Source organism: Chrysemys picta, chromosome 5 (genome assembly GCF_011386835.1).
Source record: "Chrysemys picta bellii isolate R12L10 chromosome 5, ASM1138683v2, whole genome shotgun sequence".
NCBI lineage: Eukaryota > Metazoa > Chordata > Testudines > Emydidae > Chrysemys > Chrysemys picta.
The window spans coordinates 46104130-46130797 of NC_088795.1; the positions used below are offsets into that span (position 1 = coordinate 46104130).

General features: G+C 41.2%; 2 protein-coding genes and 1 long non-coding RNA gene across 10 annotated transcripts in view; 2 read left to right on the forward strand and 1 right to left on the reverse strand.

Moving 5' to 3' along the window:
- Window positions 1-15340, forward strand: part of ABHD18 (abhydrolase domain containing 18) — a 41465-nt gene extending 26125 nt beyond the window's left edge. For 6 of the 7 annotated variants that reach the window (XM_065597685.1, XM_065597687.1, XM_065597690.1 and 3 more), the window contains 6 exons: window positions 59-197; window positions 2476-2565; window positions 7000-7101; window positions 9586-9964; window positions 12136-12298; window positions 14601-15340. In XM_065597685.1, the coding sequence (XP_065453757.1) occupies window positions 59-197; window positions 2476-2565; window positions 7000-7101; window positions 9586-9964; window positions 12136-12298; window positions 14601-14652 (925 nt within the window). In that variant the 3' untranslated portion in view covers window positions 14653-15340. Of the gene's footprint in view, window positions 1-58; window positions 198-2475; window positions 2566-6999; window positions 7102-9585; window positions 9965-12135; window positions 12299-14025 lie in introns of all 7 variants that reach the window. The other variant, XM_065597686.1, reaches the window with a different exon arrangement.
- LOC103306525 (uncharacterized) lies at window positions 15293-26661 on the reverse strand. Of its 2 annotated transcripts, XR_010601774.1 has the most exons (4): window positions 26525-26661; window positions 25740-25824; window positions 19493-19613; window positions 15293-17234 (listed from the first exon to the last, which is right to left on the reverse strand). It is a non-coding gene; the product is annotated as an uncharacterized LOC103306525 (long non-coding RNA). The 2 variants fall into 2 exon arrangements; XR_010601775.1 differs by lacking the exon at window positions 26525-26661 and having other exon boundaries at window positions 15362-15802; window positions 25740-26232.
- Window positions 26245-26668, forward strand: part of LARP1B (La ribonucleoprotein 1B) — a 108598-nt gene continuing 108174 nt past the window's right edge. The window contains exon 1 of the mRNA XM_065597679.1: window positions 26245-26352. The gene's annotated coding sequence lies outside the window, so the exon portion shown is untranslated. The remainder of the gene's footprint in view (window positions 26353-26668) is intronic.

Sequence of the window (26668 nt, forward strand, 5' to 3'; positions counted from 1 at the left end):
CTGCACATCTGATATTGGAAAATAAAATATTTCTTTTTTTCTTTTCTGGTGAGGAAAGAAGATCAAGTTTAAAAAATGTCTCGGACCTGTTTGTGATGGGAGGAGCTCTTGTTTTAGAATCAGCAGCGCTTTTGCACTGGCTAGAGAGAGAGGGCTATGGACCTCTAGGGATGACTGGAATATCCATGGGAGGACATGTAAGCCTTTATATTTACTGTTAAAAATTTGTTTTATCTTTTTTTTTTTATTTCTTGGCATTATATATGTATGTTAATAACTAGGGAAACCTAACAGTTTACAGTGTTCATAGGCTGATTTTTTTAACATGAACAAGTTTAGAATAACGAGCAACATAACTTGATATTTAGGCATGACATGCCATTATTGAGAATATGCAGATGTATTCTCACTGTATATATACCATAAAACTCTCTTACAGATGAATGTTCAGGTTGTAGCAGTGTAATTCTCAATAACTTTTATTGTCATGCTGCTTAATCTGTTAATTTAGCTATTTAAATTTTGACAGACTGTAGGGCTCAGACCCTGTGGGTGAACAGTCCTCATCCTCAAAGGAAATCTCTACAAACCTTTCAAAAGAATGAGCCTGGGAACTTAAATTCGTAATTCTGCTAGACACTAAAAATCATGGACTGAATACAATTACTGGATTTATAGCTTATTACAAAAATCTATAACCCACTAACAATTCCCCAGCTGCTTTCTCCCTCTCCCCTTTCCTCCCTATGACTGGAGGGACGTTAATGGGCCACTTCACCTTGAATGGTCCTTTGAAATATGTGTTAACTACTTATGCTAAACAATCTGTTCCATCTTGTGTTTAGCTGTGACACTCTGTGTAAGACCATGTCTACACTACAAAATTATGTTGATCTAATTTAGGTCAGCATAAAGCCACCACAGTTATTAAATCACTTCTATATGAGCACTTGTCTCCTTGTGATGGCGGTGCACATTCTCACCAGGAGCGTTTGTATTGATTGTATTGTCAATGTGGGGCATTGTGGGATGGCTCTTGGAGGCCAGTAACAGTCTACGTAAGCAATGGAGTGTCTAAACTGACATTGCCTCGATCTAATCACATTGGCTGTGACTGTCTGCCACTCAGGGAGGTGGTGTTACTAAATCAGCATAGAGAGGCACTTACATCGGTGGGAGCCAAATTTACATGAAAACACTTCCCTAGCTAGGTTGACGCAAGGCAGCTTACATTGATCTAATTGTGTAGTGTAGTCCAGGCCTAAGTTTCCCCATACCTGAAGAAGAGCTCTGTCTAAGCTCGACTCTCTCACCAATAGAAGTTGATCCAGTAAAAGATATTACCTCACTTACCTTGTCTCTCTGAGATTGTAAACTCTTTGGGGTAGGGACCATATTTTTATTCTGTGTCTGTATAGCACCTGGTACAGTGGGGCCCTGGTTCATGTTGAAGGCTCCCAGGCACCATCACAGTGCAATATGTTTTTATGTAGTGTTCTTCATCCTTAGAAAGTGCTTTAAAAAGGAAGGTAAGCAGCATTATCTCTATTTTAAAGGTTGGGGAAACCGAGGACAGGGATGGAATCCATACTCTCTGGACTCCCAGACTATGGCCCTGACCACTTTACTATGTTGCTTCTTTTATTAATGAAGACGCATGTAATAGTTCTCCGTATTAAAAATGTGTGGGGTGGATAAGTACTTTTTTCTGCTATCCTCATGGTTTTGCAGTATGCCCAACAGTATTATATTAAACTACAGCTTTGCAAAACCGTGCAACTGGTGTGGGGAAGCATTTTTCTGATCCTCCTGTGTGCTGCATCTATGCTCCAGCATTTAGTGATGAATAGAACTTACCACATAGTGCACTCTGATAATTCTGAGGTGAGAGGGAATTATCTGGACTCTAAGGGAGATGAAAATAGAAGTCCATTTACATGCTCAATTCTCGTCTTAACCTTACTGTTTGTGGCTTGCAAATTCCCTAAATGTATTTCAAAAGCTGCAGAATTTTTGATAGTCCTATTTGTGACTCACCTTCAATTTGTTTGTTTTGAAATATGTTTATAAGGTTGTTGAGAGGCCTTGAGGAGAGGGACATGTTGAAATGATAAATGAAGTTCTCATGGAAGAATCCTGATTCATTTTGCATCAGGATGAGTGTTCTATTAAAAGAAAACTCTTGTTCCTAAAGCAGAAATACTGCTACTTTCTCTGTGAACCAATTTCAAAGCTAATGTATCAAGGAGACTATTGGAGAGAATAGACTTCATCAGTCTTTCTGGATTTTGTGGAGGAGAAGTATATAACTGCAAAGATGCTTAGCACTGATACTACACGAGACAAGCTGTTACTGTGTGAAGAAATACTTTAAAGATGAGAATTCTAAAAATGACTAAAGAGAAATTTTGTTGAAATGTCTTATTAAAATATGCAGTAGAGCATTTGATATTGAAGTTTTTTTTTATTTAACAGATGGCTTCACTAGCAGTGACAAACTGGCCTAAACCATTGCCATTGGTTCCTTGTCTTTCCTGGTCCACAGCTTCTGGTGTCTTTACCACGGTAACTAAATTATTTTTAGTTTTGTTAATATTCTAGAATATGAACAGATGTGAAATCTTGAAGGTTTGAGTTGGGCAAATTAACATTAAGGGAGAGATTTTTTTCAAAGGCACAAATGGGAGTTGGATGTCCAACTGTCCTCTGAGCCTTCAAAATCTCCCCCATAATGATGCTTCTGGATAGAGCCTAATTATAGAAGCTGCCTTTTGTCTTATGCAAGAAATAATGAAGCTGTGGTATCTCCAATGTCTACCTCAGACCCCCAGGATTTCAAAACTTTCCAGTGTTTGCTGCGCAGGGCGGCAGATCCACTGGAAATTCCAGTGGAAGTTGTCAGGAGAAGTCTCACAAGTTCCTTGGACATCTTACACACCTTCATGCCTGGAACTCTTGCAGTGCCCATAAATGAAGAGACCATTGGAGTCCAACAGGGTGCTTTGGCAGACCACCAACTTCCCTAGCTCTGACAGAGAGCAGATTGCTGCTACCAGGTGCTTTCATCAGGCTTTGAACTATTTTATATGCATCCTGTACATGGGTTGTTGGTGATAGCAGTGCCTGATGAGAAAACCAGACACTGTGGTCAACAGAAATCTACATCCTGAGACAAAGAATGCTAGAAATTTTTATTTTTTTGGTTGCAAAAATTATTCATCAAGTTGGCAAATGAGAATCTCTAGTTATCAGGCCTTAGTGGCAAAATATGATTACTTGAACTGGGAATCAATCTTCAAATTTGCTGACAAAATTCCACAGAAGAACAGAGGCCTGGAAATCTGTGGTTGTAGAGGAACAACTTGTAGCACACATCTCTTCAAGTGACTGGTCGATGCTGCGTACATGGCATCCAGTTCCATGGCCTCTTTGTCCTGATAAGATCCTTTTGGCTTCAGTTGTCTCGAAGCCCTAAAGGGGATGCGTGTAACAGTAGAGGCTGCACCGTTTGAAAGGTGCAAATGCTTCAATGCAAAGACTAATGAGCCTTTTCATTCTCAAAAGGACTCTTGAGCGATGCTGAGATCTCTAGGAGTTTGTGCTCTTGCATCAAAAAGAAAGCAATTTAGGCTTTAATCCTGTCAAAGTCAGTCCTATTATGCACAGTATAGACAGTCTGAACTTCCCTCAAAATGCCAGCACTCCCAAAGGAGAGAATCTTCTACCTCTACTACATTTTTCTCACCAGGTTCTGTCTTCATCAAGGCAGCAAATATGACTTCTTGGTCAGGAGATAAGTGTAACTTATACTGGATCCTTTTTCCACCCCTTCCCCCCCACCCCCTCCCCATCCTCCTTTTGGGAAATATTAATTTTATTTTTGTGGGGCCTGATACACCATCACCACAGATCTCTGGGCCCTAAAAACTGTAGAGATGAGATACTCCATCCAATCCCAAACCCTCTCTATCCAATTTCCCCAGCACTTTCTCAGGGACCCTGCTCATGAGTATGCTACTTTCAAGATTCAGAAGTGACTGAACTTCTTAGAGCAGTGGAAGATGTGCCTCAAAAATATATGGGCAAGGGGGGTTAATTCCCAAGAAAAAGGGAGCAGGCAGGCCCTCTATTCTGGATTTCTGAGGCAGCTGAACACCTTTACGTGCAGGCTGAAGTTCAGGTTGGTAACTCTGGCCTCAGCAATTCCAACCATAGATTCACAGGGCTGGCATTCAGCTCTTGAACTCAGACACTTATTTTCATAAAGCAGTCCATCCTGCCTACAGGAAATATTGAAGGTTCCAGGTGGACTATTCCCACTAGCAATGTAGAATCCTGCCATTTGATCTGTTGACAATACCATGGGTATTTATAAAATGTGCAGAAGTAGTGGCAGTTTACCTGAGAAGACCAGGAGTCCAGATTTACCCATACTTAGATGTTTGGCTCATTAATGTGAATGCTCCACAATAGGTGACCAATTTCACACAGCAGACAAGAGGTGGTCAGGAAAATTCGGATGAAACTTTTTTCTTTGGAATTTGCAGACTAGTCAATTGAACCATTCCAGCAAAAGTTTCAATTTTAATGACCTCCTCACGGACTCCAGGCAGGGCCAGCACTTCCAGGGCTTCCTAGCTCCCCTTCTTCCCTCCAAGATGGCTGCCAAGGGCCCTGAGCTCCCAAGATTACCAGCAGTGATGGCTGCCAGGAAATTGGGAACCTTGGAAACTGGACTTTGGACTGGATTTGACAATTTTTGTCAGACTGATCTGCCCATCACTGAATAGTGGTCGTGAAATTTACTAGACTTTTGTTGTCAAGTTAATAAGAGTCTGGTCAGATTCATGGCTGCTATTCAGTGGTGTGCACCTGTGAAACTGACAATCTTTTTAGTTTTGGTCATGGGCTCTTTAGATCTTCCAGGGTCTTTGGCTCTGTGGCTGCCTACCAAGTTGGCAACTGGGGATCAAGGGGAGCACGCTTTGGGAAATACTACATTCTATTGCTTCTGAAACACAATATTGCAGGATTTCAGTTTTTGATAATTTGCACTTTTGTTTTTCATTCCATTTTGGGATGAAAAATATTTCTGAAAATTCAGATTTTCATAGAACTAAAATTTTGGTTTTTCAGTCATCTCTGCTGCATATTCTACAACTTTTCACCTCTCTAGGGCTCAAGGTAATTGAAGAGAAATCAGTGCTAGTTCCTATTTTAAGGATAGAAATTATAGGGGCAGTTCTGGACTCCACTACAGCAATGGCCCATCTACCCCAGAAAGATTGCAATCCATAGCAGATCTTGTTAGCCACCTACAAGTTCATTCTCTGATATCTGTGAAATTTCGCCTCAGAAACTTCTAGGACACATGGCATCCTGCTTACACATAACTCAGCATGCCTGACTTCACATTTGGTGTATGGAAGAGTGGCTAAAGTCTGTATATCAACCCAACAGATATCACCTATACGTGAGGGTACAGGTCTTCCCAGAAGTCTTGTCATTAATTTGGTGGAAGGACCTTCTAGAAGTTTGTAAGGGAGTGCCCTTCTCTGCACCATTGCCATCAGAAACTTTGATAGATGCTTATTGGGTGGAGAGCCCACTTAGACAGTCTTCAAACAATAGGCTTGTGGGTACATCTACACAGCAGCTGGGATATGTAATTCCCATCTTGGGTAGACATCTGCACTAGCTCTGCTCCTAAAAATAACCACCCAACTACAATTCAAGCCAGCCTCTTGGATACATACTCAGGTGGCTAGCTGAAGCCACCACCTGTGCCACTGCAGTCACACTACTATTTTTAGGCGCTAGCTAGTGCGTGCATGTCTACTTGAGTTGGGAATCCCACCTCCTAGCTACTGTGCAAATGTACCCTTACTGCTAAGGGCCATTTATCAAGTGTGCACAGTATTCCACCAAATTCTTAAGAGTTTATTCAGATCATGATGCACAATACCACAGCAATGTGTATATGAGCAAGCAAAGGGTCTCATCCAAAGTTCTTGCTTAACATAGTGTCTGACTTCCATCTTATCAAAGTAATACCTCTGCCAGTCTTTTTTCCAAAGCCACATTCCAACAAAGGGGAAGCTAAACTTCAAATCTTAGACATACTTAGGGTACATTCCTTCCAACTTGATAGGTCTAAACCGTTTAGGGTATCACTTAGGTTATTAGTCTGACCTCTGTCCCTCTCTTCATAAATTACTATCAGTGCTGGGGCTTTATCATTTTATTTCCATATGCATTAAGTTGTGCTGTAAGAGACTCACCTTTGAGGGTTACACATCCTTCCCTCCTCCACTATTATGGAATTCTGTAACACCTGGTTTCTGTAGTGGTGAAGGAATTGAGAGATGGTTGGGGACACCCTACCATTTATACCCTTAGGTTGGAAGTACAAGGATATTTTGAGGGTGCAGTCACAGTCCCAATAGATTCTGCTGGCCAAAATAATCTGAACTTGAATGCATCGGACACTTGCGCAGCAACAATTGAAAATATATAGACAACACATCTCAAAGAATCGCAGTTACTGTTGGGTAAATATGATTCTTACTGGTATAGTAGCCATACACCACTGAGTTCTGTATTACACCCATGCCTCTTTTGATTGTAAGCACTCTATGGCAAGGACTTCAATACTTTTTTACACATCTGCTTATTGTAGAGTGGTCTGATTAATGTACAGGTGAGATGGAGCTTCAGGGGAGGTATGTTTTTGTAATGAAAAATGCAGTAAAGTTTTCAGACAAGAAATATGGTTATGGATATTCTTGTCTGATGTTTCCTATGGAATTCATTACAGCTTCTAAGTCAACACTGGCCAGAATAAAGTTTGGGAATCTTAACTTTAACATATACAGATTTAGCTATTTTCTGCATCTTTCCTTAGTTCTACTGCCTTGGACTTCGATGATCGCTTCAGAATACATTCTTTGGATTTTTTTTTTTTTATTCTGGGAATTCTTATTTGCACTGTAATTTCAGGGTGTGTTGAGCAAAGCAGTGAACTGGAGAGAGCTAGAGAAACAGTACTATACACAAACTGTTTATGAAGAAGAAATCATTCAAATGCTTGAATATTGTGGAGTAAGTACAGTTTGTTTTTGCTATTAGCTTTATGTAAAATATAGTTTACATACAAAATCTGATCGAATACATAATGTCATGTCTAGATACTTTGAGCAGACATTCATTATACAACATGTTAACATTAATGGTTTCTTACATTTTTGATTTAGTTTAACAAATATTTGATGCAGAAGTACCCTTTAAATAAGCAAAGATTAATACCTTCTATTTTCATGTAATGCATTTTTATAAGTGTTGAACTCTCTTTAGATTACTGTTCATGACCAGCTATGACAGACACCAGTTTACTCTAGTTTTCAAAATCAAGGTACATAAAAGCACATCTATTAATTTATCATATCTCCATGTCTAACAAAAAAAAAAAATTCTTGAGTGCTAGATTTAAAAAAATTAAGAACTTTCAGAATGTTCTTTGAAATGTTAGTTTTTGTAGGGATGGGGAATCAAAGCATTGAAAACCAAATTCCCAAATGTCAGAAAACTAGCCAGATAGCTTGGTATAGTGTATTGAAGGCCATGTCTACACTACCCGCCGGATCAGCGGGTAGTAATCGATCTATCGGGGATCGATTTATTGAATCTCATCTAGACACGATAAATCGATCCTCGAATCGACGCCCGTACTCCACCTTGGCAGGAAGAGTAAGCGGAGTCGACGGGGGAGCCACGGCGGTCGACTTGCCGCCGTGAGGACGGCCAGGTAAGTCAAACTAAGATGCTTCGACTTCAGCTACGCGAATAGCGTAGCTGAAGTTGCATATCTTAGATTGATCCCGCCCCCCAGTGTAGACCAGCCCAAAGTGCCAAATAAAGAAGTGACTTACTGTTGAATCAATTACCTTGCTCATTCTTTTGTTGAAATATTTATACATACTTCAGCAATGAAAAAAGACATGACCAGCTGTGAGTATATGATTTATTATGAAATAATTGTTTACCCTAAGAAGAAAATATCTTGTGACGGTGTAGTGGGTTAAAATTCTTCCTATACGAACACTGTTATGGCCTGATTTTTAATGCGCTGCAATTTCAATTTTGTAGTATTGGCCTGGATTCTTTTAATTGTTTTAGTAATCTAATGTTATTCTCTAAAGATACCATCTGTGCAGGTTTCTCAGATCTGGTTCTGATTAGAAATCCTTTGGTTCTGTAGGGTTTGTACTGTGATGGCAATGGGGTAAAAATATAACCCAGAAACTTTTACAGTTGTCTCATCACCCTTTACCAAATTGCTGCCCTGTGAATGTTTTAGTTCTTTCTTGACCCATTGTTAACAACGGCGCTGTGCATAGGAGACCATTCAATGGCGATCACTTCAGCTCTTCACTAGATCCCAGCAAGAAATTGTTGGGTGCCCTTTGCTTGTTGCAACCTTGTCTTCTACTTTGGTGCCTTGCTTTGACATCTGCTTGTTCTTCTGGCAGCACCCCAGCAGTGCTAAGGTATTGACAGGAGCAGGGGAACTGTCAGTTGTCTATTTGTTGACAAACTATCAATGTACACTGAACTCAGATTTGAGGATATCTTCCTAGTATCCACAGGCAAATGGATTTTTCAAGTTCTGACTATAGCCTTTTCCCAAAGTAAATTTGGATGTCTGCTCTCTCCCCAACCTCAACAGTTATGGTCAATAAGTTGTCTACTGGTACCTGACTTTCTTCTAGTCTTTGAATAAATAGCTATTGGTATTAATTTTTCCTCCCTAGCAAATTCAATGCTATTGTGTAGAAGAGCATTTCTGAAAAGCTGACCACTTGAGCTCTTTTCCCAGAAACTGAAGTACAATGTTTTTATACAGAAATAACATAAACGTGGAAGCATAATACAGAATTCTAAATCAGATGTCCAGATATAGCTCTGCTCTAGTAATATCTGCAACATCGTAATGGTCAGAAATATGAGGGAAAGCTTAATAGAAGAAACAAAATTGGAAAAAATTAGAGAGGTTACATAGAAATTTTCAGGTAGTTTCCTCATGTATAATGTTTCCCAATATATACTTGCTTTACTCGTCAAAAGACAGTTAACACCATTTGTGATGGGATTGAATGGTTCATAGGATTCTTAACAGAATAAGGGTACTCCTTTTTTTAATTACTTGTTTGATGCTAGATCAGATCAGTAATAACCAACAGTAATTTGCCTCTGACATGATACTCTGTGTTTTAGTTCCATTTCCTAATGGACAGAAATCTGCATCATAGGAACCACCACCATAATTGAGTACTTACTGCTACATGATTGTCTGCTTAGGACAGGCCCCAAACTAGGATATAAGGTGGTGATATGGGTCAGGATTTAGATCATTGACTAAGCTGTATGCCAAAGTTTGGACTTTGCCTGTGAACCTAGCACTGTGTCTGGCTCATGCCAGAGCTTGTGCTCTCTCTGTCATGAGCACTGAATTCACTCACTGTTTTTTAATCAGGTTGACCAAAAAATGTGAAAAACCCTTAATAAAAGGCCTGTATTTCTGTTTAGACAGACTCTTTCAAGATGGGACAAGACTTTGTTAAAAATTCCCCCAACAGTGTGGACAGTCTGAACAACCTAGCTCTGACTTCCAGAATGTTGAATCTGGATACCACAAGCAAAATTCTGTCTACAGAAGCCATTCACTGTCTTAGCACTAGTAAAAGTACTCTAAGTGCCTCATCAGAAAGACTCTTACTGCAAGATGCTCCTAAAATGCAGTGTATAAATCAAACATTTTCAACCAGCAGCAGTAGCAATAAGAACTTCACCAGTCTGCAGGAGCACCTGATAAGTGAAGAAAGGAAAAGGGACACTTTACAGAGAGAATCACTAAGGTTCATGAAAGGAGTTATGGATGAATGTACCCATGTAGCTAATTTCTCAGGTACTTGTTTATTTTAATGTGGGGATTGGGATAATTGTCTAGAATAACCTTTTATTATCTGTGCAGTAATTTTGTATTCATACAGTTTTCTCAAAAAGCTTGTATATTGAATTAGAAAGTGTGTCATGGTTGTCTTTATAGAATGGACACATCTTTTAAAAATATGTATATCAGATTTATATCTGACATGGATCATCTAGTTTTAGAGGAACCTCCTTTTTGACAAATACCCTGGTGGTTCAAAACCACTTGCTAAGCTATGTCAATCTAGAGCAGGGGGTGGGCAAACTTCTTGGCCTGAGGGCCACATCTGGGTGGGGAAATTGCATGCAGGGTCACGAATGTAGGGTTCGGGTGCGGGAGTGAGTGTGGGGAGTGGGAGGGGGTGGGGGTTTACGAGGAGCTCAGGGAAGGGTGTTCGGGTGTGGGAGGGGGCTCAGCAGGATGTTGGGGTGCAGGATGCGGCGGGGGCTCAGGGCAGGGTGTTGGGGTGCAGGAGGGATGTGGAGTGCGGCGGGGAGTTGGGGTGCAGGAGGCATTCAGGGTGTGGACTCCGACCCAGCACCACTTATCTGGAGCAGCTCCAGGGCGGCAGCAGCGCACACCGGGGCCAGGGCAGGCTCCCTACCTGCCTGCCCTGGCCCCGGGATGCTCCCAGAAGCGGCTGGCACTATGTCTCTGTGGCCCCTGGGGGAATGGAGCAGAGGGCTCCATGCGCTGCCCTCATCTGTGGGTACCTCCCCCGGAGCCCCCATTGGCCGCGGTTCCCCGTTCCCAGCCAATGGGAGCTGCAGGGGGTGGTGCCTGCAGGTGAGGGCAGCACGCAGAGCCCTCTGCCCCCCCACCCCTCCAGCAATCCTGTGGGCCAGATCCAGTAGTTTTCCCACCCCGGATCTAGAAATATGCATAGAGGGATGCTTCAGGAGCTCCACCAAGTCTCTAAGTCCGGTTTCAACTTGTGTTTATTTGTTTTGTTTTTCTCTTAAGAAGTATATTGGTATATTACACAAAGTGTGATTACATCTAGCAAGTGCCTGTAACATGAGCTCATCTTCAGGTATTGCTGGGGCTCTTTTTTAAGTGGGAAAACATATTTTCTAATCCTCTACTTCTCTATGCAAGCATGCATACCCATGGTATGTGATTTATTACATATTTAAAGGGATGCCTGGATTTTTCTAGAAGTTCATTTTGAAATATGTTTAGCATATCACTGTTTACCAGTGTTATAAAACCACAGGTCCTCTTTAGAGGTCAAGAGATGGCTGTGCTGAATATTATCTTATCCCCTCAGTTTGTCATCAGATTACCCCATAATGAGCACCATAGGTGCTGGAACTAGGTGTTATGGGGGTGCTGCCGCACCCCCTGTCTTGAAATGGTTTTCATTATATATAGGGTTTACAGTTTGGTTCAGTGGCTCTCAGCACCCCCAACATACAAATTGTTCCAGCACCCCTGATTAGCACTGAACCTATGGAAGTTATCCATAATTAAAATTACTGCAGAATTACATTATAAAATTGATTTTTGTGCTCACCTCTCATCTCAAAGCAAAGACCCCCTCTACCTCTATCCCTCCCCCGCCCCCGTGTGATATTGAACTCATATTGGTGGGCTATGTCTGTCTGAAATGAAGCTGTTTGCAAAATTTGATGTTACCTGGATAATGAATTCCTGACTTGCAGTACCCCAAAAGGAGAGGTTTATGAGAGTTCAAAAAATCTTCTAACTTTTTTACCATCTTGTAACAAACACAGAAGGTCAAGGATAAATAAAATTTTGTTCACTGACTCTCCCAGCAGAGATCTAGTACCAAGGATCAAAATATAGTTATGTAATATATCTTTTATTTTTGCAACTACACTACGGAATATATGCTCCATTGAGCTTAATACACTGTGTCCAAGGATGGCTGGAGACCTAAGCTTTCATTTAAAGAGTTTCTCGTCATTTTCCATGCAGAGAGCTCAAAGTGTAACCTGATCATTAGGGAGACTTGCCAATGAAAACAAGAGATGCCCCCCAACACATGTGCGCTTTTCCTACTAGCCACATTCCAGTAGCTTCATAAGTTACTGAGGAATACTGATTTGGGAGTAGAAAACAGTTTAGTCAGAAAAAGTGAGCATTTACTGGAAAAATTCATCTTTTTCTTTTTTTCTGCTCAGTTCCAGTTGACCCAAGTCTAATCATAGTTGTTCAAGCCAAGGAGGATGCGTATGTTCCACGAACTGGAGTGCGCAGCCTTCAAGATATATGGCCAGGATGTGAAATCAGGTATCTAGGTGGAGGTCATGTCAGTGCCTACCTCTTCAAACAAGGACTCTTCAGGTGAGAAGTAATGTATAAACAGGGAAGCAAAAATATGGTTGTGATCTTTCCCTAATACCACATTTTTGAGGGAATTAGTTTTCTACATTGGCATGTCATTCTTCTTTTTTAAAAAACAACTTGTATTACTTTTCATTCAGTCCACTCATTCATTGAACATTATAATTTATTTCATAGCCAGTGTATGTTCAGCAGGCAACAATTGCCCTACGTTTATTTTTGCAAGTGTTGTCTTTGTTAGAATGAAAAGTAGGTGAAGTCCAAATTTTAAGATATTAGCTTACCTGTCAGATAAGTAATATGTTGCTATAACTCCAGACTTAACATTGCATCTCAACCTTCTGAAATGTTATTTATATAAATACAATTCTTAAATCTTAATAAGTTACAATAATATAACACTCCTGATGTACTAAATTCCCTGGAGATGCAGGGATTAATGAGGATTGGATAGCCCATTTGAAGGAGTCCAAACAAAAAAGGAAAAGATCAACATACCAAGGTTCAGGGTCAATATCTGTGTAAAATTAGCATAGTTTTTGAAAGATGTCGCAATAAATAGAAAATACAGAAGAGAGATCTTTGTGTGATCAGAATTTCTTGAGAGAGAGTTGAGTACAAAAGGCCCTGATCCAACAAAGCATGTGCTTAACTTTAAGCATCAACTGCTCACATAAATGTTTTGCTGGATTGGAGGCCAAAGAGACAGGGGAAGTGATGTGAGGGGAAAAAGAATTCCTAGTACCAAATTAGAGCTGAAGAACACTTTTTTTTTTAAAAAAAGCATGGCCATGTGGACACAATCCTCTCCTAATATCATCTTTGGTTTAATCACATGAGATCAGATGGGCTGGAGAGTTGTTCCCATCAGTCTAAATAATTTCTGAAATGCGACACTGGAGAGCATTAGACTCTGTACTCGCAGTACATATATAATTGTTTAGAATGACTGGCATTCTGCATATGAATTTAAAGGTATTTTGCTCAGTATTAGAGTCTTCATTGTTGCTGCCTCCCTCTCCTTTTTGCAGTGCTTACATTGTCAATGAAATCTTTCTAAGTTTGGGGTAAGGTTGATTGGATATTTGTGGGCAGCCCTCTTGTGAAAAATGTTTCCTCCTTTCTCTGGCTTCCTTTTGTTCAATGTGTGATTTATTAATGTGTTAAATAAGTCATGTTGTTTGTTTACAGTGTTGTAGCCATGTTGGTCCCAGGATAGTAGAAAGACATTGGATCAACTTCTGTTGGTGAAAGAGACAAGCTTTCAAGCTTACACAGACATGAAAAAGAGCTCAAAAGCTTCTCTTTCATCAACAGAAGTTGGTCCAATAAAAGATATTATCTCACCCACCATATCTCTCTTAGTGTTTTGTCTCAGACTTGTGGACCACTTCCCTGATTTCTCTGAGACATTCCAGTTCCCATACTTCAAGCAATTGCAATGTAGGGCCTCATTAATATTTGTTTACCAACTCCTTTGCTTTTGAGGAATTCAGATTTTACACAAATATCTTGTATTTCTAGCTGACTAAGTGAAATTCCTCACATTTGGGAAGTCTTGGGAACTCTTGTTATTTAAAATGTTATTTTTGCCTGACTTAAACTTTTGAGTTAAGCCTATTTACATATTTAATCCTTGGCTAGTCAGATTGCCATTTATGTTAATAGATTTACTAATGTGGAACCCTGTGCATGCTGGTTTTAGACCACTTGTTTATTTCACATAGATAACTGAACAGCTCTTGGTGAGGATTCTGACACTTACTGCCCTTTGCTGCGTTTGAACCAGTATCCTTGAAATGTGCATTATGCCATTTTTAATCCCCCTGGAGTCATTCAGCCTCATAACAAGTAAATGTTAACCTTCCAAAAATAAGAAGGTTTATGGCTCTAAACCTGTACCTCATTTCAACTGCTTTGTACTGGTGCAAAGAAGCCCTAAATCCAGTTTTTGGAAAATCTTGTCTGGTGTGTGTGGATCCTTTAGCTGTCATAGAAGCTACCACACCACATTCTCCTACCATGTGGGGTCTGGTTTGGCTCCCTATGCCAGGCAGATTCCCAGTTGTTGTAGGGGGTCATTGGGACATTTGGCAACTGGTGCAGATTAGAGCTTGGGGTTGGACGGGCATAATGGTGGTGGATCAGGGAAATTAAGAGCTCTCACCCTCCTCAGGTGTACCAAGCACTTCTAAGGCCCTATTTTTACAAAGGGGGGGGAGGGGAGAAGCAGCCTGCATCTACCCCTTCCCAAATTATACTAGTAGCCTGTAATTCTTTCTCTCCATATTCTCTCTTTTAGGCAAGCCATTTATGATGCATTTGAGCGCTTTCTCCAAAAATATGCTGTTTAATGGTCTTCATTATTAATTTGCTCAATGGGGTCTTGTGTGAGCTTTCCATGTCTGGAATTGCATATTGGCGTGCTTTGGAAAGCCAGCCAATTACACCAATACTGAATGGATGGACACCAACACTGAATGTCATACCCAGCAATTATCAATATTGGCAAAGCATTAATAATAGTAGTTTCAGTTCAACCAAATGCCCATCTAAGACATATCTGCATTAATCTGAACCATGAAAATTTTGGTAACATTTGTTAATGTATGAGGGATTCTATGTACTTCATATCTACTATTTTATCACTTCACATATGACATTCTGTTCTGAAGTTTGCATATCCGCTGTAAAAAGACCAATAGAATGCCAATAGAACTGTTCAAATCTATCCTTTAGAATTTTAACACTTCTATATTTAATGCATTGCTATTTTTTCCAGTTACCAATTTTTTCCCCGCCCACACTGTTTTGCCCGCTTTTTCCTGTGCTGTTGCTAAAGATGTGTTTTTTAAAAAGAGCTCCTCCTGCAAGCCCAACTTCATGTGTTTCATTGCCATTGTTTGTGATTGTCCCAAATTCACTGTCGTGATTTAAAACTGCAGGAATAAATAAGAGAAGATGGACAGCAATGGGAATAGAAAAGTCTCTCTCAAAAAAGTGTTATCTAGGAAAAAAGTAAATAAAGGCATATTTTATTGACATGTTTGAAAGCTTTCTCTATTATGGAAGTCCTTTTTTATTTAAAAAAAAAAAAAACACGATCACAGTAACTGTATAGATGTTCACAGCTGAAAAAAGAGTAACTGAAAACAGAGCACCCAGTAATTGATTTTTACATATTGTATAATTGAACAATGTACAAGTCTGGTCCCATCAGCATTTTATAATAGAATTGCTGTAACTGAAAATAGCTTCTTGGGAGTAATCTGAATGCAGAATATAATACAGGTTTGTCGCATCTTACATGCATTTAACAAGCGCGATTTCAGCTTTACGCGGTCGGCAAAAACAAAACAAAAAGAGAAAAATAACAACTTTAATACTGTACCTGTAGTGCGGGTGATTCCGCCCGCCATTGAACTCAATGTAATTTTGAGTATACGCTGTTTTCGCTTTACGCGCTGACCGCGGAACGTAACCCCAGCGTAAGATGAGACAGACCTATAGCACAAAGACTGTTGATTCTATGTATTGTTTAAAGCACCTTATATTCTGCTGTAGAATTAAGACAACCAATGTTTCAGATACGTGGACAGTCCTTTTTTTAAAGTGTAATCAGCACATGGCTACAAACATACCTTTCTTTTTACAACATGTTAGAGTTACACAGACTACATTACAGAAGATGGCAGTTTAGATCTTCTGTAATCTCTCCTAATTTTACAATAATAAAAGTTTTTTTTAATTGGATGAAAGTACAATATTTAGGATTCTGAGCATGTTTAAAGAATTAATAAAAGTTGTATTCTCATACAAGACATGAAACTTAATTTAGTAAACTAATAACACATCCATAGTTTAAAAGTAGTTATCCATTAAACACTTTGGCAGTACTATTTAAAAGTATTAGATTGGGGAAGGAAGCTACAGTGAAGCAAGTTTTTTAGCATTGTTTTGATATAGAAGATGACTGGGAATTACAAATCTTTTTTTTTTTCAGTTCAGTGTAATAGTATTGGATATGTGCCTTTCATCTTTCAAGCAGAGCATTTAACTTCATTAAGTTTAAATGCTGAAATTTCTACTTTACATATAAAGGACATGGAGCAAATAAAATTTTGCTTGTACAAACACACTCTTGAAAAAAATAATCTTGCAAATGAGGACTGTAAATGGGACCAGATATGTCTATCTGTAAACTGGATAACAAGTCCAGGAAAAACTGAAAAACACACATTTGTAGTAATTAAATTTATTTCGAGATCCAAATGTACTCTAAACTCTGCCATAGTACTTTTCTTTTAATTGAAATGTTTAAAATGGAATTTGTTACCTTGATGCAGTGTTTGATAGAAAATGTACACCTCTACCCCGATATAACGCTCTCCTCGGGAGCCAAAAAAATCTTACCACGTTATAGGTGAAACCGCGTTATATCGAACTTGCTTTGATCCCCTGGAGCGTCAACACCTCCCCCCCACCCACCCACCCAGAGCGCTGCTTTACAGCGTTATATCTGAACTCATGTTATATTGGGTCGCGTTATATTGGAGTAGAGGTGTATAATATTGTGAGCAAGTGATAAGCTTCATCCAGTGACTAAAACATTTGTGATATTAAAATACTGAATGTTTATAATTTTAGAAAATGCAAATTTTCAAAAGCAAATACAGGTAAGATTAATTTTTAAATTAAAGATGGGAGTACGGGACTAAAATGCATACAAATAACCTGATACACATCTTGTTCTTTACTTTTGTTAACTAGGATATCTTACAAAAGAAAGTTGTTTAAAATTAGCTAAGAATTGACAAAATCTAGACAGATGGCCACATTCTGAACTCGTTTGTTTCTGTACATTACTGTGTTTATGCCATGTTCCTCTTGCAGCTATAAATGGGGGAAATCTGTGGCAAGGGACAGGCTTGAGTGCCTGGAAGAGCAAAGACAAAAATTTGATGGGTGTCTTAAATTAACTGGTTTCTAGACTACAAACTATAACCTGCCAAAGTAATTATTTCTAGACAGCTCAATACTAGGAATTACAGATCTAATGGAAAATAGACATCCCATGGCATCAGATGGTTGCACTAGTAAGATTTTACTCTCAAAAAATATTTACTGTACCTTGTGTTAAGCAAACTTGTTTTAACATAACTTCTCTTTGTAGAGGCAGAAATACTGGGATAAGTAGTGATGGTAGTGACTCTTAACAAGAGCCAATAACTATACTCAATTCATAACAGTGAAGAACGTTGCCAAATGAATATCAGAGTGAGTGCCAAGGAGAAGTATTTGCTATTTTTCTTAGGTTAGAAACAGATTTATAATAAGGATGTTTGTATGCCAGTCTTTTATGTCTGAGGACTGGCTGAGGTAACCTGTTGTTTGTTTGGTATGTGCAGATAATTAAATTGGGCTTGGATGCTTAAATATGTTTAGCCTGTTTGTAGAAGTCAGGTTTTCAATTTGCATGATTAAGTGGGGGGAGGGATAGCTCAGTGGTTTGGGCATTGGCCTGCTAAATTGTTAGTTCAATCCTTGAGGGGGGCCATTTAGGGAACTGGGGTAAAAATCTGGGGATTGGTCCTGCTTTGAGGAAGGGGTTGGACTAAGTGACCTCCTGAGGTCCCTTCCAACCCTGATATTCAACGATTCTATGAAGTGTTAGTAACAAATTATGAATATGTAATTCTAATATAACAATTAAATGAGAACAAAAAAATACTGTATGCCTATATTGCAAGTGAAGGTGTGATGGTAGCACCGGCAGGCATACCCATGCTAGCTTCAAGCTACCTAGTATGGATAACAATAATATTGAAGAGTTAGCCTGAGCTGAAGCCCATGCTGCCATCTGTCCAAGTACATGCCCACTGGGGACCCTGGGTACATACTTAAGTTGCTAGCCCATGCTGAAATCTGTGCCCCCACATCTTCATTGTTATTTGTGCTAGCTAGACTAAAGGTAGCATGTAGATAGGCATATCCATGCCAAAGTCCCATTTTCATTTACTGTGCAGACATACTGAGCAGCAATGGGCAAACGTTTTGGCCCGAGGGCCACATGGGGGTTGCAAAACTGTATGGAGGGCCAGGTAGGGAAGGCTGTGCCTCCCCAAACAGCCTGACCCCCGCTCCTCCCACTTCAAAACCCCCGACCCATCCAACCCCCCCTGCTCCTTGTCCCTTGATCTTCCCCTCCTGGAACCCCCTGACCCTAAGCGCGACCCCAACCACTGTCTCTCTGTCCCGTGACTGCCCCGACCCCTATCCACACCCCTGCCCCCGGACAGGCCCCCCGGGACTCCCATGCTTATCCTACACCCCCCCCGTTCCCGTCCCCTGACTGCCCCCCCAGAACCTCCGCCCCATCCAACCCCCCCCCACTCCCGTCCCCTGACTGCCCCCCAGGACCTCCTGCCCCTTATCCAACCCCCTGGCCCTCTTACTATGCTGCTCAGAGCAGCATGTCTGGCAGTCGCGCCGCTCGGCTGGAGCCAGACACACTGCTGCGCTGCCCTGCAGGAGCGCAGCCCTGCTGCCCAGAGTACTGCCCATGCGGCAGCGTGCCTGTGGGGGAGGGAGGCTAGATACAGCTTGCCCTGAACCATAACAATTACTTTATTTTAGAAGTATGTGTGACAGACTGAATTTCCTGCAATATCCTAAATGAAATTTATTGAATTAAGTTAAACCTTATTGAATTAATTTTACCATCTTTAGAGTTCATTGTATTAAAAATGCAACGTGTGTATGTGTTGTGGAATTGTATGTATTTTTGTAAGAAGGGTAAATAGGAGAACAGAAAGTTGACTAGGCAAATTCACTCAGATTGTAACATCTCCAGAGAAGCCACTCACTTGGAAAGGTATGCATATGCTAGTACAAACTGATTCACCAAGGATCAGTAGACAAAGGATTTTTGGATTAAAAAGCCATTTTAAACTGGCTCATGGTCTCCTGTCTGATCCAGCAGAAACCCTGCTCCATGGAGGATCCCAATCCTGAGGGTAGAGTTGGAAGGATGGAGGCTGCCAGAATGCATTTTAAGGTTGAGGTTAATTCTGGCAAGCTTATTAGCATGTGTGTGGATTTTTATTGTTTTGTTTTTAGTATGTTTTTTCTGTAATGCTCTTTTACCTTAAGAGTAAAGTAAGCTTGTGTAGGAAGTGCTGCATGGTAACTTACAATTGTTGACAATCACTCTGTTATCAGTCTCTGAAGACAAAGCAAGCAGGTGCCCTTTGCAATCTGTCTGTGCTGGGAAATACACAGTGAAGGCAGAAAACTGTGCAGCCTGGAAATACCCCTGTCAGAAAAGAGAGGGACATGTGACTCCACCCAAGAGAGGCAACAGCTGGGTAGCTGGAAGCCAAAAGTGGGTGTCCTTGCTGAACCACTGAGGGGAAATACAGTTGCAGTTGTCCTGAGCTGTGATAGTATGGAATACATTGTTACTATATGCAAAGTTTGCTGATTTTTTTTATTAATCTTTTCATTTTTTTGTAAACTTTTCCTTACGATTAAATAGGTTGGGATCTTGCTTCCTTGGAAGTGATTTATGGAACTTTCCCTCTCTAGTGATCAAAGATTAACTGGTTATTAAAGTTATAATCCTGCAAGCTGGACTGGATGGGTGGACAGTTCATAGCCATGGGAACTATGGGTCTGGCAGGTGCTCTTGCACCCCCAGCTTTCACTGTGAAAAGTTTGCTGGTGGTGTAAGCTAATAGTATTTCATTATTCTTGAGAATCCCAAAGCTATGCTGCACACATGTGGTGTGAGCAGGAATTGTGCTTTTTTCACCTTACTTTTGAACATACATGGTTTACAGTTTCATTAGCTGGCTTTCAACATCCCCCCCCCCCCATAAAAAGTGTTCTAGTGTCACGGAGACAGTTATGTCTCTGTATAGTGAAATCAGTGGGGCTCCACACAGGTGCAGGGAATCCATCAGCACAGATCAAATTGTAGACTGGAGCCATCAGGTGTAAATTTATCATGGGGAATAAAGGCATCTGACTTTCATGTTTGTTTAAATTACTAATTAAATCCATTGAGAATTTTAAAAAAAAAAAAGCTGTGGGACAGCAGTTGATGTTCAGAATTACCTGCAATGCAAGCAGCTAGTGCACATTTCTATTTTTTGCAGTAAAATATCAAAAATGGAAACGTTATATAAAAAAAATCTAACATATTTTGTATTCCTTAGTCTTTTGCAATTTCCTAAAAGTTGCTGTGATAAAACAGATATAATCATTCTGTAAGATACAAGTTTTGTAGATTTTTTTCTCTGTACAATCAAATCAAGATTTGGATATGTAACTAAAAACAGCCACTTCCATTCTTTAATAAAAGGAAAATTGTACTGTGTTTTACATTAATCTTACAGAATCAGTATTTAAACCACAGAGGAGTGGTGACTTCTTGAATTAATGAGATCTTACTGTTATTCCACTGAAATGGTTTATTGCCCTCATAGCCTATCATCATTTTGAAAGATTAGTGTATAAAGTTAAAATTGTGTTGGTCTATTAAACTACGTTGACTTAATACCATGGCATTACAATCACTTTAATGGCCTTTGTCCACCCACTAAATTCAGCACTTCTTTTGGGTTTTCTTTTTTAAAACAGATTAAATTATTTACAGTTAGTACAAACTGATCGTGGCAGGGCTCTATTTTATTTTAAATTTTGCAGGTTCTGTCAGCTTGAACTGGAAAGGAGGTTTACATATTCTCTAGCTATGTAATCACATGCATTAGTGATTGTCAGAAATATGAATAAAATGCCACTATCATGTAATATTGCCATGACCCACTATAATGGTGGTCTGAGATCTTTGTATAATGTGCTCTGTTCTCACTTCCCACTGGTACACACCAAATTTAGAAAAATAACTTAGATTCTAAAATAAAAATGTATAATGAAATAACTTACTTTAATATATTATTTAGATTGCAGTAGTGCACATACTGTTGATTGCTTTCATTAAGGAAGTGTAGACAGCATATAATCTAAAAAATAACACTCAATTATATTCTCTTAAGCATTTTCCTACTTCCTTTCTGGTTCTATTCAGGTTCTTATACCATGTTGTTCCTTAACAGTCTACGGCTTTACTTCCTTATCTCCACATAGCCCTTGTGGGAGGGGAGGAGGAAACTGAGCTAGAGCTAACTCCCTGCTTCACAGTTAATAGACAGGGCCTCTGCACCTCACATTTCCCTGAAACTGTTAATCAGCTACAGCACCCAGTCTACTCCAGTTTTGAGATGCTTCGGACTCCTACATCCCAGATTAGATTGCGCCCCCCCCCCCCATAGGTGCTGTCTGTAATTAATTTTCTCTGGTCCAATCTTGTGATTCAGTACAAGTTGCAAGAAGCTACCACTGTGGTAAGTCTGATGTTTCCTCATCAGTGATGTGTCCAGTTGAGCTGTTTCAGTAGTAAAGCCAGATGTAGCAAGAAAAATAAGGAAATCTGATACAGAACTAGGGTTGAAAGCAAGGAAGGAGGTGGAGAAGATCAACCACGAGGAGGAGATTTGGAAGCTATTGTTGCCATGGTCCTATGCTGAAATAGAGAGAGTAGCTAGTCTACTGCCCCTTTCTTAGTGTAAATTGTCTGTCCACCCATATTTCCCTACTTCAAGAAGACTTGTCATTACAATATGCCAACAAGTATGTCTGCCTTGTGGGTGGCTAGTTACTAGAGGAGAGAAATGAGTGATGAAAAATTACCAACCTAGTAACTGACTGGTAGCATTTAATGAAAAACTAAGATCTACACTTTCCTGCCAGCTTTTAAAATGTACTCTTACATATGCATTATGAAGGCAAGGAAAATAAATGGGGAATTAGGTATTCCAAGCATAAGGGGCTCAGAGTATGACAATTACTGCCTCTAAGGTACATGCAGTTCCAGTGGTGGGGCATCTGTTAGAGACTATTCCAAAGTGAGGGAAACTATTATTGATAAATCTTTGTCATCTACTCTTCCCTACTACCTTCTTGAGTTTACCTTTTAGTAATAACTTTATTATTGGGGGAAAATTTCTTAGTAAGTTTAATACCAAGGGAAAAAGGTGGGAAAACCCTTATTAAGTAGGTATCAAGCATCATGGTAAATGGAAACATTTATATTAACTTATTTATATTACTGTAGAGCTCCCATCTGAGACTGGATCCTCTTTTGTTAGGTAACATAAGAGGCAGGTCTTTTCTTTAAAAGCTGACAGTCTAAATAGACCTGGCAAAGCCTAGAAGGAAGTATTATTATAAAGATAGGAAACTAAGGTACAAAGTAATTAAATGACAGGAAGTCTGTGGAAGAACTGGAAAATAAATCCAGATCTCTGAAATGTCAATCCAGTACCTTAACCATAATATCCATTATCTTCTAACAGCATGATGTAAGGCCAGGGCTTCTTAACCTTTATCCTTCTGAGGCCCAACTAGTATGCTATAAAAATTCCATGGCCCACCCATGCCACAGCTGTTTTTCAGTAGCTTAAAAGCCAGGTCTGATGGAGTAGTAAGCAGAGCAATTACTCAGAGCCAGCAGTAGTGGAGCCCCTTATGCCTGAGGCCCCAGGCAAACCAGAGCGGGCTGAGAGCAGTGTCCCCGCCCTGCAGGCCTTCTGCCCAGGCCAGGTGGAGGGTGTGTGGCTCCCCACAGCTCTCTGCGTGGCCCTCTCCAACCCCGCTATGGCTGGAGGACAGGGCTTTGGAGCCACACCCTGGCCATGGTAAGAGCTGGGGAGCTGCAACACAAACCCTCCACCTGCCCTGGGCCGGGGGGCCAGGGGCTGCTGTCAGCCCCACCCTGTGGAGGTGGAGGGTCCGCAGCACAGCATCACATGCTGCCCAGGCTCCCCAGCCAGGCTCCAGCTGCCAGCCTGGGTGGGCGTGACAGAGAGGCCCGTGGCCCATCCCATTCTGGTGCCCTTGGCCAAGGCCTCACGCCCCATCAGGCCCATGAAGCTAAGCTACTCGGGCTTCAGCTTCAGCCCCGAGCAGCAGGGCTCAGGATTCGGCTTTCTGCTCTGGCCCCCCAGTGGGTCTAATTCTGGCCCTGCTCTCTGGTTTATTTTGGCGGCCCCCCGAAACCTGCTTGAGAACCACTGTTCTAAGGGACAGTAAATAACTGACTACGAGTAATCTTTCTTTATTTTTTCCATGAATAAGTCTCTCACTTTGTTAAATTCAATAGTAGTAAAAAAGTTATGTAAAGATAGTTATGAAATAAAGTTAGCTTAAGTTTGGTTAAGAGACTAATATCTGTTTTATGGTTTGGGGTTAGTATGGAAAAGGTGCTAATCAGCAAGTAAAAGAAGACCATCAGAATAATAGGTAATATTTACAGTGTGGGAAAGATGTACAGTTCAAAAAGTACTTGATAAAATGAAAAGCTAGAATAGTAAGACAAAGGAAAACTGTCTTTTAAGATACAAGCATACATAAACTTTGACTGTTCTCCTGGTAAGCAAGGAGGGGGGGAGGAGGTAAGAAAGGAAGGCCTTGGAGGAAGGAAAGTGTCAAGGATATCTGCTTCAAACCTGGATTTCTGCTAAAATCAGAAAGTTAGCTGAAGTGTATAAAGAGAGCCAGGAATCAAAAGGTTGTCAGATGTTACCTGATCGTGTTGGAACATGCCATGATGAGAGGGTTTTCCCTAGGTCTGGCCTATTTGTAAGTATACTGATCACATGCTTATGAATACTTTGTCAACAAACTCAAACTCTAGCAAAGCAATGCAAGAAACTTCACAGTCCAAGAACCACTTGTTGAAAACATCCTGCCTAAAAAAGAGTCTGCATCAATGGGAGCAAAGAACAGCAAAGAAGCCTGGAGAAAACAGGAACTACCCCTCATCAGTGGTGAGATAAAACGGTAGGAACAATGGTTCCTGCAGGATCTGGGACTGATCCATGTATTGTAGTATATGAAAGTGCATTTTGAATTCAGAAGCCTGTAACAATTGGATCAGTTAGATCGGGGTGGCCAAACTAGGGCCCTGGAGCCCCTGCCGGGGAGCGGGGTCCAGGGTTTGCCCTGCTCCACATATCCCCCCATCCAACTCCTACACATAGGGTCAGTCAGGGGTCATTGCACACTGCCCCCACCCCAAGCACGGCCCCCACAACTCCCATTGGCCAGGAACCACAGCCAATGGGAGCTGCAGTGGCAGCACCTGGAGATGAAGCAATGCACAGAGCCACCTGGCAATGAGGTATGCACTGCCTGGGGCCTGCATCCCTGTCCCACTCCCGGGCCCCAACCCCCTGCCCCAGTCCTCCAAACTGTGGTCCCAGCCTGGAGCACCTTCCTGCACCCCCAACCCCCAGTCCCACCCCAGACCCCTCACCTCAACTGCCTGCCCCAGCTCAGAGCCCCTCTTACACCCTGAACTCATTTCATGCCCCACCCCAGAGCCCACTCCCCAAGCTGGAACCCTCACCCCCTCCCACACTCCAACCCCCAATTTCATTAGCATTCATGGCCTGCCATACAATTTCCATACCCAGATGTGGCTCTCAGGCCAAAAAGTTTGCCCACCCCTGAGTTAGATTAACCTTTGCAGAAATTGCAAACTTTAGTAATTAGATTTCTTAACTGGAGGCCAAGGCTAAAATATATATTTATGGGCTTCCAGCAGAACATCAATTCCAAACAACAACCTATATCAATGTACTTGGATACATTGATAAAGTGATTAAAAATATCCTTTCACATTAATCTTGTCTAAATACCAGAATTGCCTACAGCTGATGTGGAAATTGGTGTGATTTTTATATTCACTTAAAACAGTGTAAAGTGGACGGTTTTTTCAGCACTCAAACCGACATCTGTATAGTGTTATGCACTCCCGGTTCATACTATCAAACAATGGAAAATATAGTTCAAGCTGCTGAAGCTACCATCCAAGATTACAGAGAAATATGACAATTTAGTTGGTCGGAGACAAATTAAAAAATGGGAATTTCTCACTGCAATCATCTTAAGTGTCGGACAGGGATCTTAGGCATCTTTTTTTAAACCTGGGTGCAAAAGTCATACCTAACAGTCTTAACAATTGTGGAAATTTAAAAATGCTCCTGAAACTACTGTTTGTCACCACTTGGTCACTGACAGGAAAAGATACAAAAAAAATACTGATAGCACTAATCTTATAAAAGCAATTGAAGGAGATTTTAGAGGGACTGCATGGCTTAATAGCTTGATGGGGGTACTATTGCAATATTACTTAAATTAGGGCATAACCTAAACTAGCACCACAGAAGGACAAAGTGAAAAATTAACAGAAAGGTACAGAATATTTCCATTATATAGCTGTTGTAGCTGATACTAAATACACAGGTCATATGATGGGGCTCAGAGATAAAATGATACAATGTAATCTTGCTTGCCTTCCTTATTTTCTACCTACCATATAACACAAGATGCAGATTTCTAATATCAAGCTGTTTGCAAAGAAGCCCGGTAACAGTCTTGCATCAAAATGGGGGAAAGCTCTGAAAGTGAAAATAGGAAAGCTGAAATCAGAATTGGATTCATTTTTAAAGCCCTGCCCTACGGCCGAGCTCACTGCGTATCAGTCCAGCATGGTTTTAGCACAGCCTTTGGATAAGTTTAGTCAAAACTTCCCGAGGAGGCGAGGTGCTGACAAAGCAAATGGGGCCCTGCTGTCGGAGCTAGGACGGCAGATGCAGGCGACCCCAGGAACTTCTATCGACTTCAGTGGGACACAAAAGAAAAAAGCCAAAGGGCGCTCCCCTGTGAATCGCTTTGCAGACTTGGGGCTTAAATGGGGGAAGCCCAGCGTCTCGGTGCCTCTGAAGATACAACCATTAGTTTAGCTCCTCTCCTGTCAGCGCTGAGTAGGCAGTCTTAGTGGGTCGGTCTAACGTCGTAACAAACGGACACGTCAATGCGCTCAGCTTAACACCACCAAGCGCCTCTCGCTGGGTTGGCGAAAGGAACCTAGTAGCGGGGGAACAGATCTGCTCCTGGAACGAAGCGAGCCTTGTTTCCATGTCGCGGTGGGTATTCCAGGAAGTGTTTGGTGCTTTCAGGAGAGAGCGTATGGCCCTCCTTGCTCCTCTGGGGAGCGCCGCTCCCATGAATCACGGGGTACGGAAGGATCAGGGCAGGCCCGTCCTCTGGCACTGCCGGGCAGGGGCTCGCCGGGCACGGACTGCACCCTACACCTACCGCAGCAACACGCCTCAGAGGAGGCGGGATGGGGCTCAATCCCTCCTCTCCCGAAGATGACGCGGCCCGCTGTTTACCTTATCACAGCTGTAGGGCGGGCGGACCCTTGCAACCCGAACACTATCGGGGGCCGCTACTGGCTGC